Source organism: Natrix helvetica (genome assembly GCF_964273705.1).
Source record: "Natrix helvetica genome assembly, chromosome: Z".
NCBI lineage: Eukaryota > Metazoa > Chordata > Lepidosauria > Squamata > Natricidae > Natrix > Natrix helvetica.
In genome coordinates, this window is record NC_138554.1 from 45,915,647 (window position 1) to 45,936,453 (window position 20,807).

Here is a 20,807-nt window from a genome sequence, read left to right on the forward strand (position 1 = left end):
GCAATATGGAAAGAGAGAAAGACCATCCAAATATGAGAAAAATATCTGACACAATAGGAATGTGACACAATAGGTTTTATAAAAAGAGAATAGGGGTTGCCATTATACATTCTGTGACTTGGGAGCCATATGTGGTATATCGGTTATAATAACGGAGAATAGACTTTTAGGGAATTGAGAGGCAACAGCTGACGCAGGGCACAGAGAGTATTAGACAGAAGTCAGCTGGCAAGAGAAACAGAGGCAATAGTAGAAGGATTGTTGTGGAATGGATGTGCAAAAACTCTTGGATGGCTGTCCCAAAACGTTACTCTCTAGAAACTAAAGCAGTGAAGACTTTTCATCTAAAGCAGGAGGAAGCAACCTGGTGTCCTTCCAATCTTTTGGTCATCAGTTCCCACTATTCCCAAATCAGCCTGGCCAACAGAAAAAGATTTTGAGAATGGCAAGCCCAGATATTTGAAGGGAAGTTGGTTGTCTTCTCCAGTCTATGCCAAACAACATTCCCAGTCTGTTCCTGCTTTCTATAAGCATTGCACTACAGTTCACATTATCCCAGCAGAAATAACAGTTTGCAATTGAATATATGACAGAAGTAACGTTTTGATCATCATGTGAGAAGTCAGCAATATAAGGTGGAAGGAATGTGACACAATAGGTTTCGGCTGCAGCAGATTGGGGGAATTTAGATTTAACTTAAGATAAAACATAATGTGGGTTGGTACCATTTCAGAAGACTGGCTATCGTCCTTGTTTTTTGAGGAATATAAGATGAATGTTAAATAGGAAGCCGTATATCTTCACTAAGGAATTCCCATATAGTCTAGCTTCCTGTATTAACTCATCAGAATTTTCAACTTAATTCACTTAATGTTATCTGTCAGGGCTTATTGTATTCCACACTGTATTCCCATGTGAGCAAAACCACTTATCTCCTGGGAAAGTGACATTGTGCATTGTCCCAGCACATTCAGAGGCCTTTCTCTCTTACCCAACACAGCTGATTCCTTTACAATCTTTATAGAAAAAAAAACTCTCATTATTTACTTTATTGAAATAATTCATATACAGCCTTTTATAAATGATATTCTCAGTCCTGTGGGATAGCTAAACGTTACATAGAAATACATATCTGATAAAATTCAGATCCCTTGGCTATGCATTAGATCCACCATTTTTCTTGCGTTTTTGGCAGCCATTTCCAGTCTATTATTTTCCAAATAATTATCTGCAAGTTCCTCCCCATAACGTTGAAGGAGTATATGACCCTTGACTTTTGCTGAATACTGAAATAAGAGCAAGAAATAATTGTTCTTTAATGAGACATCACATTAGATCACACAAGTAGAATTGCTTCTCCATTTCAGCCTGCCCATGACTCCCTTTTGTCCATCTGCTCTCTTTGTCTGTTGAGCTTAGCACTTGCATTTGATTTCTCTCCCTCCTTTTCTTTTGCAAAAACCATCAAATAGGAACTGATACGTTACTTAATTTGCTCCCTTCATTTCTTCTTTAAGATTATTTCATGTTGCTTGTTAACCAAATTGACTTTGTTGGATGGATGGAAATGGCCACTTTATGTTGATGATAGAATTGAAGTTCTTCCATGTGGAAATTAGGCATTTGAATACTTTTTCTTGTTTCAGAGTATCTCTGCACAGATACATAATATATAAAGATAATGTCCATATTAATTCTTAATATGATTTTTTTTCACATGGCAGAGAAAAGTTTAGTTTTTAAATTATTATAATTATTCAATTGAATAGCTGGGGAATTTTGAGAGTTGAAATCCTCACATCTTAAGGTTGCCAAGTTTGATAAATACTGTTACAAATTAATCCTGATAAATGTGAGATTACAAAGATGCCTATCTATTTTCCTTTGACCAGAGTCTAGCAGATTTTTGAATTACAACTTCCATTATCAAATTGAAATTCCCAAAATTCTTTCAGTCTCTTTCCAATTAAGAGATAGAAACTTTAAGTCTCTTTTACTTGATTGCTGCAAAGCTATTGAAGAAATATATATTGATGATAACCCCTGAAGTCCTTTTGATGGGCGGGGATGGAGAGACTAAAGTATTTTAAAGGGAGAGAGACCACAATTATATTACCAGGTGTCATTTATGCTTATCATAGCAAAACAGTTTGTGGGTTCTAAGATACCAAACAAATTGGTATATCTTGCTATTATTGTTTCAACAAATAAACCTCATTTGGCTCCAGTGACAACGTATAATTTCTTAGGAAGGAAAAGAAGATTGAAGAAACAGAACTGTCTGGCCCTGACCCCTTTTACTTGGGCCAAGCAAGTGGCCACTAAGGAAATTAAGCTTCTAATCATGCCCAACTGTGCTTGTTTAAGAGTGGGTAATGAGAAACACTTCAGAAATAATCTTGATTGTATGAGTCAGAACATGAAAGGTATTCAGTCCATTGATCGGTGTACAATGGCGAAAGCAAAAGCACAATTTGAGCATCGCTAGCCAGCAGCAAGGAAACAAAAATAATCCACCTTGGAGACTAAAGGAGTTGAACTATGGACTTTCAATAACTACACAGTTCTGAAGAAAGAAAAACACGCAAATTGGTCAGAACCAGATAAATAATATCATTCTTCTTCTATCCCATTTTCTCTTCCAGAGGTTTTAATAGCAAAGAAAAATCTCTCTGGATCAATCTGAACCAATGTTTCTCAACTTGACAACTTTAAGATGTGAAGACTTCAAATGGGAATTCTGGGAGATGAAGTATACATATCTTCAAGTTGTCAAGGTTGAGAAACACTAGCCTAAATACTAGAACCTCACATTTCACCCTCACTAGTTAAATATTTTATGTACATTACATTTCAGGTTCTTGGCTCCAGTTCCACTGCAGGTCACAAAAGTGGCCCTGACAAGCATTCTCCCAGAGCAGGGGTCCGCAACTTTAAACACTCAAATAAGGTCTAACCAGAAACTCCCTGTTCAATTTTGGAGTCAACCAGAAGTCTAGTTTCCTTACCTTAGAGTCTCCTCCTAGTATGGCATCCTTTTTCTTCTATCTCTCCTAACTGAAAGCCCTATCAACTGTGGAGCTGACCAGAAAACCCACTCCTTGCCATAGAGTCTTCTCATGGCACACCCTGCTTTCCCCCTCTCCAACCAGAATCTCCTCTTAATATTGTGATGCGACAGGGAGCCACAGCAGAGCCACATGTGGCTCCAGAGCCGTGGGTGCTGACCCCTGTCCCAGAGCAAAGTGAGCCTTTCTTTTTGCCATTTCTACACATCAAAGGCATAACCAGGAAGGCCCAATTAAGTATTCAAGCTATGCCTTTCCTGCAGTCATTAGGCCAGCTGAAGGATCATGTGACTTCAACTAAGGGCTGGCTTCCTGAGAAACATTGAAATTAAATATGTATTTATTCCATCGTTGCTGAGCTCATCATCTACATTGCAGCACACTTTAAACAACTTCAAAGATTTGCACAGCAGCCAGTCTGGAACAGATGCCAGGTCATCAGCGTTGACGAATATTTATTCACCAGTATCATAGTATCTGCAGCATATGGGTGTTGCTCTCCTCTCCAGATAACTAAATGGTGGCAGATGTTGCGCTATTATCTAGATAGAAGAATGTAAATGAGGCACTTGAGGCAGGGAGGCCCTCCAATGGCATTTTGCCCCTGTCACAAAAGAAACTGATAATTCTGTCCTCTAGAAGAATCTCTCTGATGCTACCTATATCAGGCTTTCCTCAGTGTGGTTTTTGCAACCATTTGGTGAAGGAATCCAGATGCAACTTCTTTAGCCCAGAGTTTGTTTCTCCACCTTTCTGGGTTTCAAAGTTGAGGAAGAACACTCACATTTCTTCAGCTGAAATTATTGTTAATATTTATACCTGCATCACATTTCACTACCAATAACTTCTTTCCTGTAGGCAGTTTAGAATACAAAAGTAGGTAAAATAAAGATAGTTTAAACAAAATACTTAAATCATGTAAAACAAGGCAAATTTGCTAAATATTGGCTTATAGAAGTTAAGCTTTAAAGCTATCAGTGGTGTTGGTACTCCCCCCACCCCCACCCCTGGTAGAAATGTTTCTCAAGATCTGGGACAACCACAGAGAATTCTGACTTCAATAGCCATTAAATGGATTAACAGAACTGCAACTGGAGCTCCTCATAGGAATTTAGAGTTAGCCTCCCTGGTAATTTGGATATTTACCATTTAAGATTTTATAGATTGCTAATGGTATGTTATATTTTTCATGAAAATAAATCACTGGATAGCAACTTTTTCAAAAGTTTTGCTTCCTGAAAAACTTATGGTGATTATGATAGACCCCTTCAAACTGAACACAAATATAATTTCAGAATGACTATATCAGTGATGGTGAAAAAGTGGGGGGAGCACAGGGGGGAGTCGTGCATGGACATGCCACACCCATAATGCTTTGTGCATGCCCCCCTCACTTTTGGCATGGTTTTTTCACCTTCCCCAGACTCCAGAGGCTTTCTAGGAGCCTGGGGAGGGCGAAAACAGCCTCCTATGCCTCCCCAGATGCCCTCTGGAGGCCTCAGGAGTTTCCCTAAAGCCTCCAAAGGGCAAAAAATAGACCTACAAGGAACCCAGAAGTTCAGGAATGGTGACTTCTGGTTTGTCCGTAGAGCCAGTTTTTGACCTCCGGAGCATTCAGGAGGCTTCCCTGAATGCTCCGGAGGGCGAAAAACGGACATACGGAGAATCCGGAAGTCACTTACAGTTTGCCCGTAGCGCCAGTTTTTTGTGCTCCGGAGGCTTTAAGGAAGCCTCCGGAGGGCAAAAGATGGCCTCAAGGGAAGGCCAAAGTCAGCTGACCATTATGTTCATGCGCACTGCCAGTTGACAAGGCAACGCCTCGCATGCCCTGACAAATGGCTCCACGTACCACCTGTGGCACGCGTGCCATAGGTTCGCCATCATGGGACTATATCAGGTGGGAATTGTGAGAAATATGAAATTAACTTTTAATTACCATCATGTATTAAATCACATGTTTCCAACATACTGAATGACAGTATGTTGGACAGTATAATTCAACAGAACTACAAGCATTTTGTTGCTGATTTTTGTTTGTATTCAATATCTGATGCATTTTGCGGCAGTGTCCAACAACAGTCAGCCAGTATTGATGGATTCCATTTTCCTGATACCCTCTTTTCATTGTGACAATGTCCTGGTGAAACCTTTCACCATGTTTGTTACTGACTGCATCTAGATTTTCAGGGGGGGGAAGCTCCTGTATGAAAGCAGAAAATATTTGGTTCAAGACAGAAAAACATGGTACACGAATCACTTATTGATATGACAAAGTTATTTTTGCCACTGCTTCATATAAAACTCAGATTGATTTAAAAAATTGTGAAAGTGATGAACAACGAAGATCAATGTTTTTGTTTTTTTCAGTCAGATGTTTCTAAGAATAACTGATGCCAAAATTAAGAAAGGCATTTTTGTTAGTCCACAGATCAGATACGTCATCAATGAGAAGTGGCTTGAAGATTTGTTAGTGGGGACAGAGAAAATTGCTTGGAAAGCATTCAAGAATGTTGTTGAGAAATTTCTTGGCAACTACAGAACACCAAATTGCATTCAACTAGTTGACAAATGTCTTACATCATATAAGACCATGAGGTGCAACATGTCAGTGAAGATTCACTTGCAGAGTAGCTATTTTCACTATCTCAGTAGCTATTCAGCTCAGGGATGTGCGGTCAGGGGAGGCAAGGGAGGCAGAGCCTCACCTCTCTTCATGAAATAATAGTATATAATATTATATAATATATATATATATATATATATATATATATATATATATATATATATATATATATAATATTATAATATTATAATATTATATACATTCGCCCGGCCGCACACGGGAGCTGTGGAAGCAGAAATGTTGTCGGTGCTCCTGGATGACGAAGCCACGAAAGCGACTGTGGGAAGGTTCTCATCGTTCCCCAGTCACTTTCGCGGCTTCGTCATCCGGGAGAGCCGAAAACATTTCTGCCTCCGCAGTTCCCGGGCGTGGCCAGACAGATATAGCCAGAGCGACGCCGAGGCGGTCTAGGTGGACGAAAGAGCGAATGAGTGAGCGAGTGATGGAGGTCCTCGGTCGCTCACCTGCCAGACTGCCTCGGCGCCACTCTGGCTACCTCAGTCCGTCCGCGCCCGAGAGTTGCGGAGGCAGAAATGTTGTCGGCGCTCCCGGATGACGAAGCCACGAAAGCGACTGGGGAACGACAAGAACTTTCCTGCCTCTGCTGGACTGCAAAGTCCAGCAGAGGCAGGAAGGTTCTCGTCATTCCCCAGTCGCTTTCGAGGACTGCGGATCGCGAGCAGGCGGAGCACGCTCAGGAAGGCGGGGAATGGGATCACGTGTGCTGGAAGCTGAGGCAGCCTCAGCCTCCAGCACACGTGGTCCCATTCCCCGCCTTCCTGATGATGTCACCAGCCTCACCAGCTGTAAACCTCACCGCACGTCACTGATTCAGCTATAGAGTAATTATTTATTGTATTGCAGTTCTCTTGCCCAGCTGTTCCTTTCACGTATGTAACAACAGTACTTGGTATATTCAAGCTGCATTCCAAGCAGAAGAGCCACTATCTTTAGATCTCCCAAAGTATTTCAGTTGAACTTGGTGTATTGGATGTGTAACTATCAGCAACAGTTCTATGTTTTCATACATTTCTTTCATGTGTGCAGCACAGCCAACTATGGTTTTCCCAATAGTAATTTATGGCTGTGAGACTTGAACCATAAGGAAGGCTGAGAATCAGAGAATTGATGCTTTCAAATTGTTCTACTAGAGAAGACTCTTGGGAGTCCCTTGGACTGCAAGGAGATCAAATCAGTCAATCCTAAAGAAAACCAATCCTGACTATTGTTTGGAAGGAGAGGTACTGAAGCTGAAGTGCAAATGCTCTGGTTACCTAATGAGAAGAGAGGACTCGTTGGAAAAGACCCTGAGGTGGGGAAAGATTGAAGCAGAAGGAAAACAGGGCGGCAGAAGATGAGATTATTAGATGGTAACATCAACACAATGAATATTAATTTGGGCTACTCTGGGAGATAGTGGCGGATAGGTGAGCCTATCGTATTTATGGTCCATAGGACTGTGAGGAGTCAGACACAACCTGGTGACTGAACAACAACAACAACTGAAGAGTGTATATTGCCATTATGTAAAAATACAAGATTTCTATAAAATAGTACATGATGTGTTAAATTACAGGTAATTTTCATAATTATCAGCCAAAAATCTGTAAGATACACCCTGACATATTCAAGAACCAAAACCTTTGTTGTCCAGTGAAATCAATCTGTATAAAACACAATCTGCTCAAATTATCTCTGAGAATCATTGAAATTCCAAGAATATATATATATATATATATATATATATATATATATATATATATATATATATATATATATATATATATATATATATATATATATATATATATATATATATATATATATATATATATATATATATATGCTTTTATGGAACCCACTGTCATTGATGAGCCTAGAAGTCTTCAACATATATACCATGTTGGAAAGGAAAACCTTTTTCTAAAATTGAAGTATATACAAAAATGATTTTATGACTATCTTAGGTTGCTATTTTTCATTTTGTTAACTTTTCTTTAAAGTTAGAATATGGAATCGGGGTGTCCAGTAAATAAATGTCAAAGGAAGAGCATTTCTCATCTCTATGACACATTTATGTGACTTTCAAATTTTAAATGATGATTAATTTAACAAAAATTACTATTTAATGGCTATTGCAAATCTTTTCAAGAAAAAAATTGATAGGTTCAGCTAATTATGGAAATGTGATACTTAGAATGCTACATTGGCTCATTTGGTGTGATCTTGTGCTGCAGTGATTTCTTTTAAGAGAAAAGTTATTTCATCATAATTATGTTCCAGAAAACTCACTGATTTTTGTAATCTCGTGTTCCATTAAAATATATACCAGTGATTTGGAAGCTAAGAGGTCAGTAGAAATGGATATTGTGCATTTTTATGATTGGAAAATAATTAATGGTACAGGGTTGGGAGAATGCCCATTTTCCCCCAGTTGACCATTCTTCTGGAGTGAAGAATGTACTTCTCTTTCTATATTCAAATAAGTGTTTTATGATTGGGAATCCTAACTGGGTGATGCATATGCCAATTAAAATTTCATTTCCAACTTATTTTCCATGGCAATTGAACTAATCAATAATTTAATTATATAATAGAATATACATTTACAAATGGCTTTGATTTGCATATGGGGCATGCTTTTATAGATTATTTTTCTTTTGTTTTCTTTCTTTTATTTGCTTATTGTAAAAAATAAAATGCTCTCTGTGATGCTAATTTGTGTGACTGAATGGGATTTGTTCTATTCTGGAGTGACCTACAGTCCTAAAAAGTCAATTGTGTAAATTTAGGAGATTTTTTTTTGGACCTATCATGATTATTAACAAGTATTTTTAAGCTCAATGTAGGGTGATAATACTACAAACTATCCTAGTTGGAAATAGTCCTATAACAAGATCTGGTAAAACAATTATTTCAGTATATTATATCTTGAAATTGTGCAGCTATTCTAAAATAAGATATATATATGTGTGGAGAATGGCCAATGTGAATAAGTTATGGCATTACTAAGCTATCAATTGGAAATTAGTATAATTACCAAGTTGGAGTTTACATGTGCTGCACTAAGCGGAACTGTGTTCTTATACAAGTAGCCTTTTAAAAAAAAAAGATCAAAAATGACAAATATCTAACAAGGTAGGGGAAATATGCAGACGTGGCTTGTAGCATTTTTCTCCCAAAGCTTTCATCAACCATCTCCATAGGAGGTGATTGCATTGCCTTTTGTCTAATGCAATAATGCATTGCATCTGTCTGTGTTCTTCTTTAGTATTGATCTTTGTGGTTGTGTGTATGTGTGCACCAGTGATAGGCTGTGTGTACTTCGTTCAGGGTAATTTAATCAGAAAGGAAAAGGATTTAGAAAAAAATGTCATCAACTTTCTTAGTGCCACCCAACTGCCTCTACTTTAGGGATGAACTGATTAAATTTCTCAGTAGCCCTTGGCCCATTATTTAACTTGATATTTCTTTTTCTAGTTTCTTGTTCATCCCTACTCCAAATCTGATATCATTGGTCTAGAAGACCTCTAAAGTCCCTTCCAACGTTATGATTCAAGGGTGTTTTTGAGATTGATAGAATCCTGAGTCCTTTTATGTAATTTCCACTGATTTATCATGAGAGGGGAAACAAGGCAGGTATGGCTTCAACCCACAGAAAGAAACTTATTAAGTCTCTGCATTTGTATAGGTAACTTTCTCGCTAGGGATTAATCAGCATGTATGCAAACAGAGCCACATCCAGACATAGGTGGAAGCAAGATGGTACAAATAATATTCCAGTTAACAGCCTGTCCCTTATGGTGATGGTGGGACTTGAATTATCATCTTTGTCTTTTTCTGGCCTCTTCTTTGCAGACACTACTTTGCAGATCTCTCTCTGCGCATGTGTAGTATATTCAGGGATAGATGCTTATGTTTTGTTTCTATATGTTTTTATATGCATTTCTGCTTTCCCCTCATGGTCTGTCATTTTTTGGGCAGTAGGAAGATTACTTACACTTGGCTTAGTGTCAGTGATGGGGTTCAATTTTTTTTACTACCGGTTCTGTGGGTTTGGTTTGGTGGGCATTGGCAGGGGAAGGTTGCTGCAAAATCCCCATTCCCTCCCAATCAGCTGGGACTCGGGAAGCAGAGAATAGATGGGGGCGGGGCCAGTCAGAGGTGATATTTACCAGTTCTCAAACTACTCAAAATTTCCACTACCGGTTCTCCAGAACTGGTCAGAACCTGCTGAATACCACCACTGCTTAGTTTCTTGACAGGTTGGAGTGGGGGTTTAAAATGAAGTATTTGGGGTTTTTCCAAAGCTGTCCAAATGTTTCTTGCCTGGGGGTGCATGGTTTTTTTTCTCTTTTCTTTTCAGTGCCTTTGACTCTACCCAAGCCATTATCAAGCTCCATCTTACTTTTGCTGCTCCTTTCCCCACACCAGACTGGATCCTGTTCTGTTCACTGTCTGAAGACTGGCATAGTCTTCTAGCAGAACGGCATAATCCTGACTCTCTTTACATCATTTATTTTTCATTTTCTTTTTTGGTTAGGAGGAATAAAAATAGGTTTACTGAGTGAACTTTCTCTGCGCTCCTTAATACCTAGAGATTTCTGTTGGGGAACTTGTGAGTTTGCAGAAATTTTGTTATGGGATGGTGTACATGAAATGATTCAGTTGATACTAACAGATTTGTATATGGGATGCAAAAATGTAATTTAAAAACAATTTTTAAAAGAGAGAAAGCCAGATCTACACAAATGCAATCATGATCATGAGCCTTCTCATCAAAAATTTAAATTCCCATGCTCCTAATAGCAAAAACACAGAGTGGGTGGTGTTTCTTAGAATGTCCCCAATGTCTGCAAAAAGTTTGAGAAACTTTTTGAGAAACACCATCCGTGCATATGGCAAATCAGGCGAAGTGGCCAGAAAAGGAATATCCATATTATCTATGCTGTTTTTATCATTACAATTGGCTTTTTAAAACTTCTGTGTCTTTTACTATTATTTTCTGTCTGCCTTTTTTAACATCACCCAGAGAAATTCAGTATTGTGCAGTCAGAATAATAAAATGAGTGAATAAGTCAAGGTGAGGTTAAACCATTTTGCCAACAGTGCAAAACTAAAATGCATACTTTTACTTAATTCTGAGTGTTTAGAATTGTTATAGTTATACAACAAACACTCATTTGTTTGCTATTTGCCACCCGTAGATTCAGTTCTCTGCCTTTTTCTTACAGCTGACATATCTTCCACCTCCATGGGGTGAGTGCTACTCATCAGATTTCGGCCTGGAGTTTTTCCCCATCTATAGCATCACCGCGTGCAGGATCAGTTGTGAGACCCGCTACGTGGTAGAGAATTGCAATTGCAAAATGGTTCACATGCCAGGTATGTCTTTTGAAATGAGTTCTGCCAGAACACAGAATGCATGTAGAAACTATCTTTGAACACTCCAACTTATCTGGAGATAAGTGGCTCTAGAGATAATTGGGATTTGTTTTGCATCCATCTTTCAATCTCTTCTTACATGCAGGTTATCAATATAAGGGCTGTTTTCAGTAGCCAAGTCAGATGCTCTCTAGGGCACAGCACAAAGAATTCAAACATTAATCACTCAGATGTGGTTTCTACTGTTAATAATGTTATGTTCCTCAAAATACTAGTGTATTAATAATAGAGGTTTGTTTTCCAATCTGAAATAATTGGAATAAACCTTTATAGCTAGATATAAAGAGCTTTTATATCCAATTATTACAGAGCTTTCAAAATATGTGCCTGGTTTTTTATTTCAAATGTTTTCCTGCTTTCATTTTATTTGTTTTTAGACACAAAGAGGCAAAAACACTGTTTTTGTGTAAATCTGCATGCTTTAAGCTGCACACAAGGATAAGCCCTAATGAATTCATTTTTAATAGTAATTGTATTAGATATTATAAATTACAGCAGTAAAAACGAATACACATTTTAAAAAATTAAGAATAAAAAGAAAAAAGTAGAAGCTATAGAAAAGAAAAAAGGAAAGAATAGGAAGAGAAATAAAAAAGGAAGAATATGTAGAAAGAAGAGAAATGCGTAAGTGATTATCTACTTCATCACAACAACTATAAACAATTTTAGTAACTGATCGCCTCCTTTTAAGATACAACAAATGATCTCTTCTTCCTACATCCCATCTCTTACCTATAAACAAAACCATTAAAGACAGTCTTTACAATCCTGGTGTCAGCAAATGCCCATTAAAGGCTACCAGAAATATCCTATCTATTTTTATTTTGATCAAATAAACTAACTTTATATTTCTTCCTTTTACTTCTAACAATCTTAATCTTTAGTTCATTGAAGTAATGTCATAGAATTTGATTCTTTTTAATTATTATTTTTTCTTTCTCATGGGATTCTTAAAAACTTTAGCAAAACTCTTTTGTAAAGCCAATATAGGTAAATATACAGATCTCTCTCATGGTTTATTGTTTGCATATCACTTTTAATTATTAACACATAAGCTGGTTGCCTTTTTATGTCTAATGTAACATCTTTCTTCTTATCATTCTCAGCCTCAATCTTGTCAAGTAGAATTTGTTCTTCTTCTCTTAGACACAATCTACATAGAGGCAAATGTCTCGGCTGACACTATTAAAACTAACTTCTGAGACCATTGTTCAAAAATATTTATTTATCTAATTTTACCTCATTTATCTAATCCCATATAATTTACCAAATTTTATCTAATGTATATAACTATCCACCTCACAAGCAAGTGATTCTCACAATATACGACAAAAATATCCTTCAATATATCCGATGTTCTGTAATTTTACATTGAATGTATATATTCTTCCCCTTCAACCTTGAAGTCCCCCTAGTGTCCAGTTTTTAAAAAGTTATTTTTTTTAATCAAACCAAAAATATTTTTCCATAGTAAAGACTAATGAATTTGATGGGATTTATTTTAGATAAGCATTTAGGAAATGATGCAGTTATCTTTCTAACAGTAATCTTTGATTTCACAGATAAATGTTAATTGTGGCTGTTCATCTGCATAGATCAGGGGTGTCCAAACTTGGCAACTTTAAGACTAAGACAAGAGCTGGCTGGGGAATTCTGGGAGTTGAAGTCCACAAGTCTTAAAGTTGCCAAGTTTGGACACCCCGGCATAGATGCATGAAAATTGTTGCATACACTCATGCACATATTCACACTCATGCATACCTACATCTCACAGATCTCTATAAACAGAATAGCTTCCACACTGAATGCCCTTCATGCTTTCCTTATTCAAATCATAATGCTGAAAACTCACCAAACAGTTGTAAACTGTTAGGAGTCCAATCATTTTGAGAAAGGAGAAAACAAAAAGAGACATATGCGCCCATCTTCTTCCATTATATTAATGTCAACAAAGGAAGAAAGAAATCAGGAAATGCAATACTCATCCCTGGAATCTCTTATTGCCATGTTTCCCTTGGGAATTTTGGTCGCCACTATGTGACTGAAGCCTGAGAGTGCTTTTCCTAAGTATTCTAGAAAGAAAGCCATCATTTCTAAGGTTATAATAAAAATGACCCCATTTTGTTTTATATAGGGGATGCTCCATTTTGTACACCGGAGCAATATAAGGAGTGTGCAGAGCCTGCACTAGGTAAGTTCTTATACCATCAGGACGGTTTATTTCTTCTAGGCTGATATTCCAAAAAGATCATATTTCAGACTGGGAATATATTGTTACAGAATATGTTACATGAGAATGAAAGTTCCTCTGTATACACACAGACGGTGTCTTTCACACAATCAAGCAAATATCAGTTGCCCCCTTGAAGGTGGGTTTGTACACACCTTCCATAGAAATTATATGACTCAGTTGCAATGTAACTTTTCCCAGAACTTGCAATTCCTTCGTGTGATGGCCCTTGGGGAAAACTGGGAAGAATCTGAAATTCGCACAAATTCCTCTAAGTTCATGTTTAAATTTGCAGTGCCCAAATTCACTTTTTCTTCTCAGTTGATCTAAGGAGGTGAACATTTTTGCCTTGAAATTCATTAGAAACATGTACTGTAAAATCCCAAAGGTGCTTTTTCAGGAGGCAACTGGAGTTTCTTATTTTTTTTCTTTTGAAGACGTTTCACTTTTTATCCAAGAAGCTTCTTCAGCTTTAAAAGGATAGTGGGGAATGGAAGGATTTATATTCCTTGCAGACAGCTTCATACTTTTAGAGGGTTGTTGAAGCCCTTGGAGGTTTATCTGTCTCCTCAGGGTCACCTGAGTAGTGGTCCTGGTTCCTGTAGTCTACCTTTTCCCCCCTGAAAATCCATTCCTACTCCCACACCATTCAAAGGGTGTTCATCCCAAATTGTATAGCTAAACGTCTGTGGAGATCTTGGAATGGTGTGAGAGTAGGAATGGATTTCCAGAGGAAAAAAATGTACTACTCAGGTGACCCGAAGGACACAGATAAACTTCCAAGTGCTTCAGCGACCCTCTAAAAGGATACAAATGATCAGCTGTCTGCTAGGAATATAAATCCTTCTGTTCCCACTATCCTGTCAGACATGAAGAAGCTTCTTGGATGAGAAGCGAAACGTCTTCAAAAGAAAAAAACAAGAAACTCCAGTTGCCTTCTGAAAAAGCACCTTTGGGACAACTATGACCTGGACAATTGAGAATCTCTACAGATATATACTGTAAAGAATTTTCATCAAGACAGAATTCAAAAGCAAGATTTTATTTTTGACATTTCAACTTTGTGAATACCTCTGGCTAGCTATTAACTATTAACATGGTATTTATTTAGATTCAAATCTCACTCATTCTTCTATGGTATCTTCGTTCATGTAGTGGTTTGTTCCACAAGACAGGTGATTTCTGGGGAAGGAAAGGAAAGGATTGGGCACTCATCAGCTCTGTTTAACACTATAACTTCCCAAAGCTGATTTGTTCTTTTGACCTCGGATCAGTGCATGTTGAACTCAAAACGGAGTGCTTTAAGCTTGGGATATTTCAAATTTGATCTTGGCACACATTTGGAATGATAAGGGCAGCTGTTTCAAACTCAGCATTTAGCATTCTGAATGTAAATCAAATGTTTTTGAGTTTGATATATATTAAACGTGGAACAATTTGTAAATTTCTGTTTCATTTTTAAAGTTACATACAGCTGAGCATGGAAAATAATCTAAGAATAAATGTTCATATATTACTGAAAAAAAAAAAACAGGGAAGGCGAAGGTTATTTCTGACAGCAAGCTCACTATCACTACAGCATACAAATTGGACTTTTGATAGACTTTTTAAAAGGAGGAGAGAATTCATAATGGATTACCCTATCAGTGGCTTTTATTAGCTACGATTGTTAACAATGGAACTTCAATGAATGTCTTTAGTGAACAGAAAGAAGAACAATAGGTTCCTAGCTATCTCTGCCATGAGTTACATAAAACATTCTTGGAACATTGGCCTAGCTATTATTGTGTGGGTATAAATCTGTCTCCTCCAAAAGCATATTCTACAGTTTTATGAACCTATAACCCCTCTGATATAGCCTGGGTGGGATCATGGGAGTTATAGTCAACCTCAAAGGCATCATAGATAATGCAGGTCTAGCTCAAACTCTCATCAACCCACCTGATTCTTGCTTTGCCTTACAGTGCTTCTCGGTGAAAAGGGAAATGATTATTGTGAGTGCCAAACCCCATGCAATTTGACCCGTTACAACAAGGAGCTGTCCATGGTTAAGATCCCCAGCAAGACCTCAGCTAAATACCTTGAGAAGAAGTTTAACAAGTCAGAGAAATATATCTCGTACGTAATCCTGGTTTAAACAGGGGTGGAATAATCATTTTATGAAGCAAAGTAAACCAAAGGGAGGTTGTGTTAATTACAAAACCTATAGTGGTTATGGTCAAGTATCAGTTAGAATTGGTTCATTTGGGATTTTTTTCAGGTATCAGTTTCCAGATTTGTTAGATTTCAGAATTTCAGAAGAATGATGGGTTACTTACTACTAAGGCCAATAAATAAGCCACCCAACTGGACTTGGAACCAGAAATCCAATCATAAAAAGTTAGGGTTTCCAGAGTAGCAAACAAGGTTCAGTGCTAGAAGCAAGTGCCTAATCAAACATAGGCAGAAGACACAATGTAAAATCTCCAGTTAAAGGTCAGGAGATTCAGAAGTAGGTACACAGTCAAAACAAGCAGTAAATTAGATTGGTAAACGATGCAAATGTTCTGTCTTTGTACTGTTCAGAAAAGATATATTGGAAGTCAAGATTTTACAGGATACTGTATCTTGGGTTTGGTCCCTCCAATCAATTATTGTGTCCTAGGCTATTTTTGCAATCAATATTCCTTGAAGCCAAGGAGTTTTGTACAAATGGCCAAGTCAAAATCCACAGCCCCCAAACCCTATATTTTAGACAGTTAGTCTTACTGTGGGAAACAGAAAGGACTCACTTTTTCCAAGCTGGTACAATTTTGTAGGACTGCAATTTTAAGCATTCTATGATTTATAGCACAAGCATATCTGGAAAGTGCCAGTTTTGAGAAGGGAGATCAAACCTAGTGAGGCATGTCTATTGTTTACTGGGACTTTGTGGCATCCTTCTCCTCCTCCAAGGGAATCAGGGTTGTCTATAAACAGCTTTTATTCTTAATCACCTGCACATTTGAAACAAGCATTCAGGAAAAAGTGGTAGATAGAGAAGAGTGAGTGTTCTGTTTATCAACAAACTATAAGGGAGGAATGCGATATATGGGACCCTCTGTACTGTTTGAATTATAGCAGTGGTTTGGTACAATGGGAATTTCAGTTAAATAACACTGGGAACACTGGTATATTCTCCACCAATTACTTACTCTTGAGGAATGAGTTGCTTCCTCTTAATGTCCTCTGGGCTACCTGTTTTCTTTCCTTAGGGAGAATATACTTGTACTTGATATATTCTTCGAAGCTCTTAACTATGAGACCATTGAGCAGAGAAAAGCATATGAAGTGGCAGCATTACTTGGTGAGTAAATATTCTGTGCATATACAACACGATTGAAGCTTGTAGGCAATGTGGAGTTCAGCCCCATGAGCTAATCCTAGAGAACTCCTGTCAGTTGGTGAGCAGCAACAGGAAGCAGAAACAAAGCAACATGGACACACAGAGAGAAAAAGAGAGTCAAATCCAACAAGCCCTAAGAAATGTTGTAGGCAGCAAATGGCTCTCCTTATTATTTTGACCACTGAATAAATCTGATCCAGAAACCTTTAGCATCTCTGGCTTACACTCTGGTCTACAGGTAGTTCTCGACACACAATCACAATTGTGTGCCAAGAACTACCTGTATTCTGAGACCAGAATTTTCATTATTAAACCATCCAATTAAGTGGGTCACGGCCAATTTTACGACCTTTTTTGCCACTTTTGTTAAGTAAATCATTGCAGTTGTTAAGTGAATCACATCCATATTAAGTGAATCCAAAGGCTCCCCCAGTGGCTTTGCATGTTGGAAGCCAGCTGCAAAGGTCATAAAGCAATCCCATGACCCTGGGACACTGCAATCATCATAACTACTTAATTTTGATCACATGACTCTAAGAGTCTATGATGGTTATAAGTGTGAGGACCTATTGTTAAGTCAGGTTTTTTCAGTGTTGTGGTAACTTCGAACAGTCACTAAACAAATGGTTATAAATCAAGGACTACCTGGATTATTATGAGGCTTCTATGCTGAGCTAAGAAAAATCTTGATTCCAACAGCTCAGAATCATAGTATGAATTCATGAAGTTTATGCCAGTCTATTCAGGGAAAATGGGAACATTGGAAAATTAAGATCTATCTGCTTGCACCGCTTTAAATATTCAAGTTAAATCTATCTGTCAGAAGAATATCAGCCATGCCCACTATTCTTATTTTCTCTGTTGGGCCTTATCCAGCCTTGATCTGAAGCTTTCTTAATTAAGGCACAATAAGGCATATTTGAGATGGCAAGGAGGCTACGGTTCTTAGAAAATAATGAAACAATAAAGGGAAAAAATGAAACATCCTTTTTTTGCCAAGCAGGCCAAGAAAGGTGAGACTAGAATCCATAACAGGAAAATTTATTGCATCAGATATTGGATTTATACAGGGTTGCACCAATCTCTTAAAGGCGCCATATCTTTCTGTTGCTATATTTGAAATATTTGTTATTTTATATGGATTTCCATTAATGCATCAAGTTTCTTCCCAGATCCTCTGGCTCTTTTTTAGAAATCCTAAGTATGGAATTGCGCCTCAAATCATAGAACCAGTAACTGAAACAATATTGAAGAAGATGAGAAAATATGGGTTGCCATGATAGAAGCTCTGGTTTACCGTCCATCCACCTAATAAATACTGGCTTAGGAAGTCAAATCCCAAACCTTGCATGAGATTTGAGTGAAAAGAAGACAGTTTGAGTTTTGGCTTGCGTGTCCAAAGCTTTTGTTGCCTGCATTTAATCATATCCCCTGTTGTCATGGAGATGTGAGCCTTTTACTTTCTAAATAATAAACAGAGAGATTTCTTCCTGTTTGTATAGAGATCAACTGTGATAATGGCAGAAAAAAGAGGGGGGAGTGTGCATACTCTTCTACAACAGCTGTAGAGTTCCCCCCCCCCCATTTATTACTTCTTTTCTTTAATCCAACTTTTTTTTAAAAAATGACCCCAATACCTTAATGGCAATCCTGTGCACTGAGATCTTGCTTTGGGTAGGCTTTTGATCTGTTAAAACGGGCCATTATGTTCAAGCACCTGGCAGTTTAATTTAGTTTAGCTCTTTGTTAAACTGGGGAAGAGTGAAGTACTAGGTAGGAAGTAGGAACAGGAATGATCATCTCCGGAATGTTGGAGGAAGTAAGTTGACATTCTGACGGAGAGGAGAGGAGTGGCTTTGATTTTGCCCCAGGAGCCAAATCGATGCAGAATTTACACAGCTGTAATTGTGAATCTTTTTCTTTACAGCCAGCATAAAAATGCTCAAAATATGTATTTAGTTTACTTAGCTGAGGGGCACCAAAATACAAGATTAAAATGTCTATTTCTGTTTTTTCCTCTTTCTTCTCCAGGTGATATTGGGGGTCAGATGGGTCTTTTTATTGGTGCTAGTATCCTCACTATTCTGGAAGTATTTGACTATATTTATGAGGTAAGTTGCAGCCCTTTCCATGACGCAGCGAATAATATAGTCCAATGGGCATGTATTTTCATGCTGAAGGGATGCAAGAACAGATTTCATCCATGCCCCTACTTTGATCCAATAGTATAGTAAGCTCTGGAAGCTGTGTTTCCTGAATTTACATTTTGAAATTTTGAAACACAAAATCTAATCACCAAATTTTACATTTCCTCTACAAGGTTCAAAAATGCCAAGGTTTAGAATATAAATTTGAATCCAGCGGGGTAGCACAAATCCTGATGCTATTTCTTTCTGCACACACGGACATTTGAATGCATTTGATTTTAACTTTAAAAAACACTCCTGAGTAAGACATTAAATACATATTTTATATTAACATAAATGTGTGTGTTTGTGTACGTGTGTGTGTTGGTATCTTGGTACTCAACCACTTTGAAACTCATTGAATTGGGTATTCAGCACACACATACACACACACACACACACACACACACTCCAGTGGTTAACGACAGCCTAATGTTTTATCTGATTTGGGATGAAGTGATGACAGGTTGGCGGCTATTATTAAAACTTTGGGTATGTTGAACCTATCTGAAGGATTAAGCAGCTTTTATCTTTCCTTTGCTTTTCATCATTTGGCATCAGAAAATTGCATCTGTGGAAAGGCAAGCAGAGAGAGAACAGGAAAAGATATCCAGGTGCTCTAAGCAGCCTGTGGATTATCCATGCCTGCTTTGCAGAGTCATTATAAGAAAGCATGTGCCTGGATAGGCTGGTAGCTGTTAACATTTGCTCACACTCGCTGATTAAGGGGAGAGGGGTTGCAGCATAGATAGAAAGCAATACCACAACTTCTGCCTGTTTTCTAATGTAATACTCCTGATTTGGGGGTGTTTTCCCTGCTTCTTCTGGATGCCCACCCCCAGCAACAGCAAATCGCATGATCCTCATGTTGAATTACTCGTGTTTTCCCTGTCTGAGGTACCAGGTTATTCAGAGAGAAAGAGATAAAAACTGACTCAGAGTTATCCATGAAGATTATGTTGAAGATTGAATCTGTGTTTTCCTAATCCGCATGCAGCACCTTAATGCCAACATCACACTGGCCATCACAAAGGATTTCTTTCTACAAGTGTGATCAGTGTAGTTTGCTCATTATTGTCCACATGGAATAAAAGAGTTTTCTGCATGGAGATGCTGGGACTTGAGCCTGGAATCTACTCTATGAAAAGCAGTGATTCTTATATTCAGAAGTAACCCCCTTTCAAATCTCACAGTATTGTTCATGTAGGAGAGTGTGCTATACATTGCTTAGGATCCTGGAGAACAAGTGTGATATAAATTCAACAAAAGAAGTGAATAACAAATTGGGCTGGTTGTATATAGTAAGGTTAGGATGTTTTGGCTACTGGTATATCTTACCCCAACCCTAAACTATGTCTTTTTGAAGATTCCCCAATATGGAGAGAGCCAGCCATAGATGTGAGATCTTGATTCCCACATCCTAACCTTATTATATACAACCAGCCCAATGAAAAGTAGAATTTAAGGTAGCCTTTTGATTGGCATCAAACTTTTCCCTGAAAGCAAAGACAAAAGAAGCAAAAATGAATAAATACTAGTCCAAAAAAATGTGTATCCATTGCTTGTGGACCGCAGTTAGTTGGATGCTCAAGCATAGTAAGGGGGTAGGACCTCCACAGTGTATGCAGTTTAGGGCCTGTTAAGCAAAGCAGTTTCTGGGAACAGATTAGAAAATCATAGCATGATTCACTTGGTTGAATTTGGCAAGAGAACCTGTTTTGCATACAGGTTTGCCTTGCAACATCTGCCTTTCTCTGAGATAATTCAGACCCAGGACTTTGAAAAATCTCTCCCCCCCCCACTTTCCCCCCCTGGTTAGATCAATATAATTATCTCTGGAAAGTAATCCAAAGCTAAGATAATAATCGTTTGCTGAAAATTGCCCTCATGA

At 37.9% G+C, this 20,807-nt stretch overlaps 1 protein-coding gene across 8 annotated transcripts in view; it reads left to right on the forward strand.

Moving 5' to 3' along the window:
• The window catches only part of ASIC2 (acid sensing ion channel subunit 2), a gene marked incomplete at its 5' end in the record, with an annotated part of 651,084 nt that overhangs the window by 625,279 nt on the left and 4,998 nt on the right, over window positions 1–20,807 (forward strand). For all 8 annotated transcript variants that reach the window (XR_014176809.1, XR_014176810.1, XR_014176811.1 and 5 more), the window contains 5 exons: window positions 10,926–11,076; window positions 13,271–13,327; window positions 15,331–15,484; window positions 16,600–16,691; window positions 18,762–18,841. Coding sequence is in view for 5 of the 8 variants with exons in the window: in XM_081971172.1 (XP_081827298.1) it covers window positions 10,926–11,076; window positions 13,271–13,327; window positions 15,331–15,484; window positions 16,600–16,691; window positions 18,762–18,841 (534 nt within the window). The remainder of the gene's footprint in view (window positions 1–10,925; window positions 11,077–13,270; window positions 13,328–15,330; window positions 15,485–16,599; window positions 16,692–18,761; window positions 18,842–20,807) is intronic.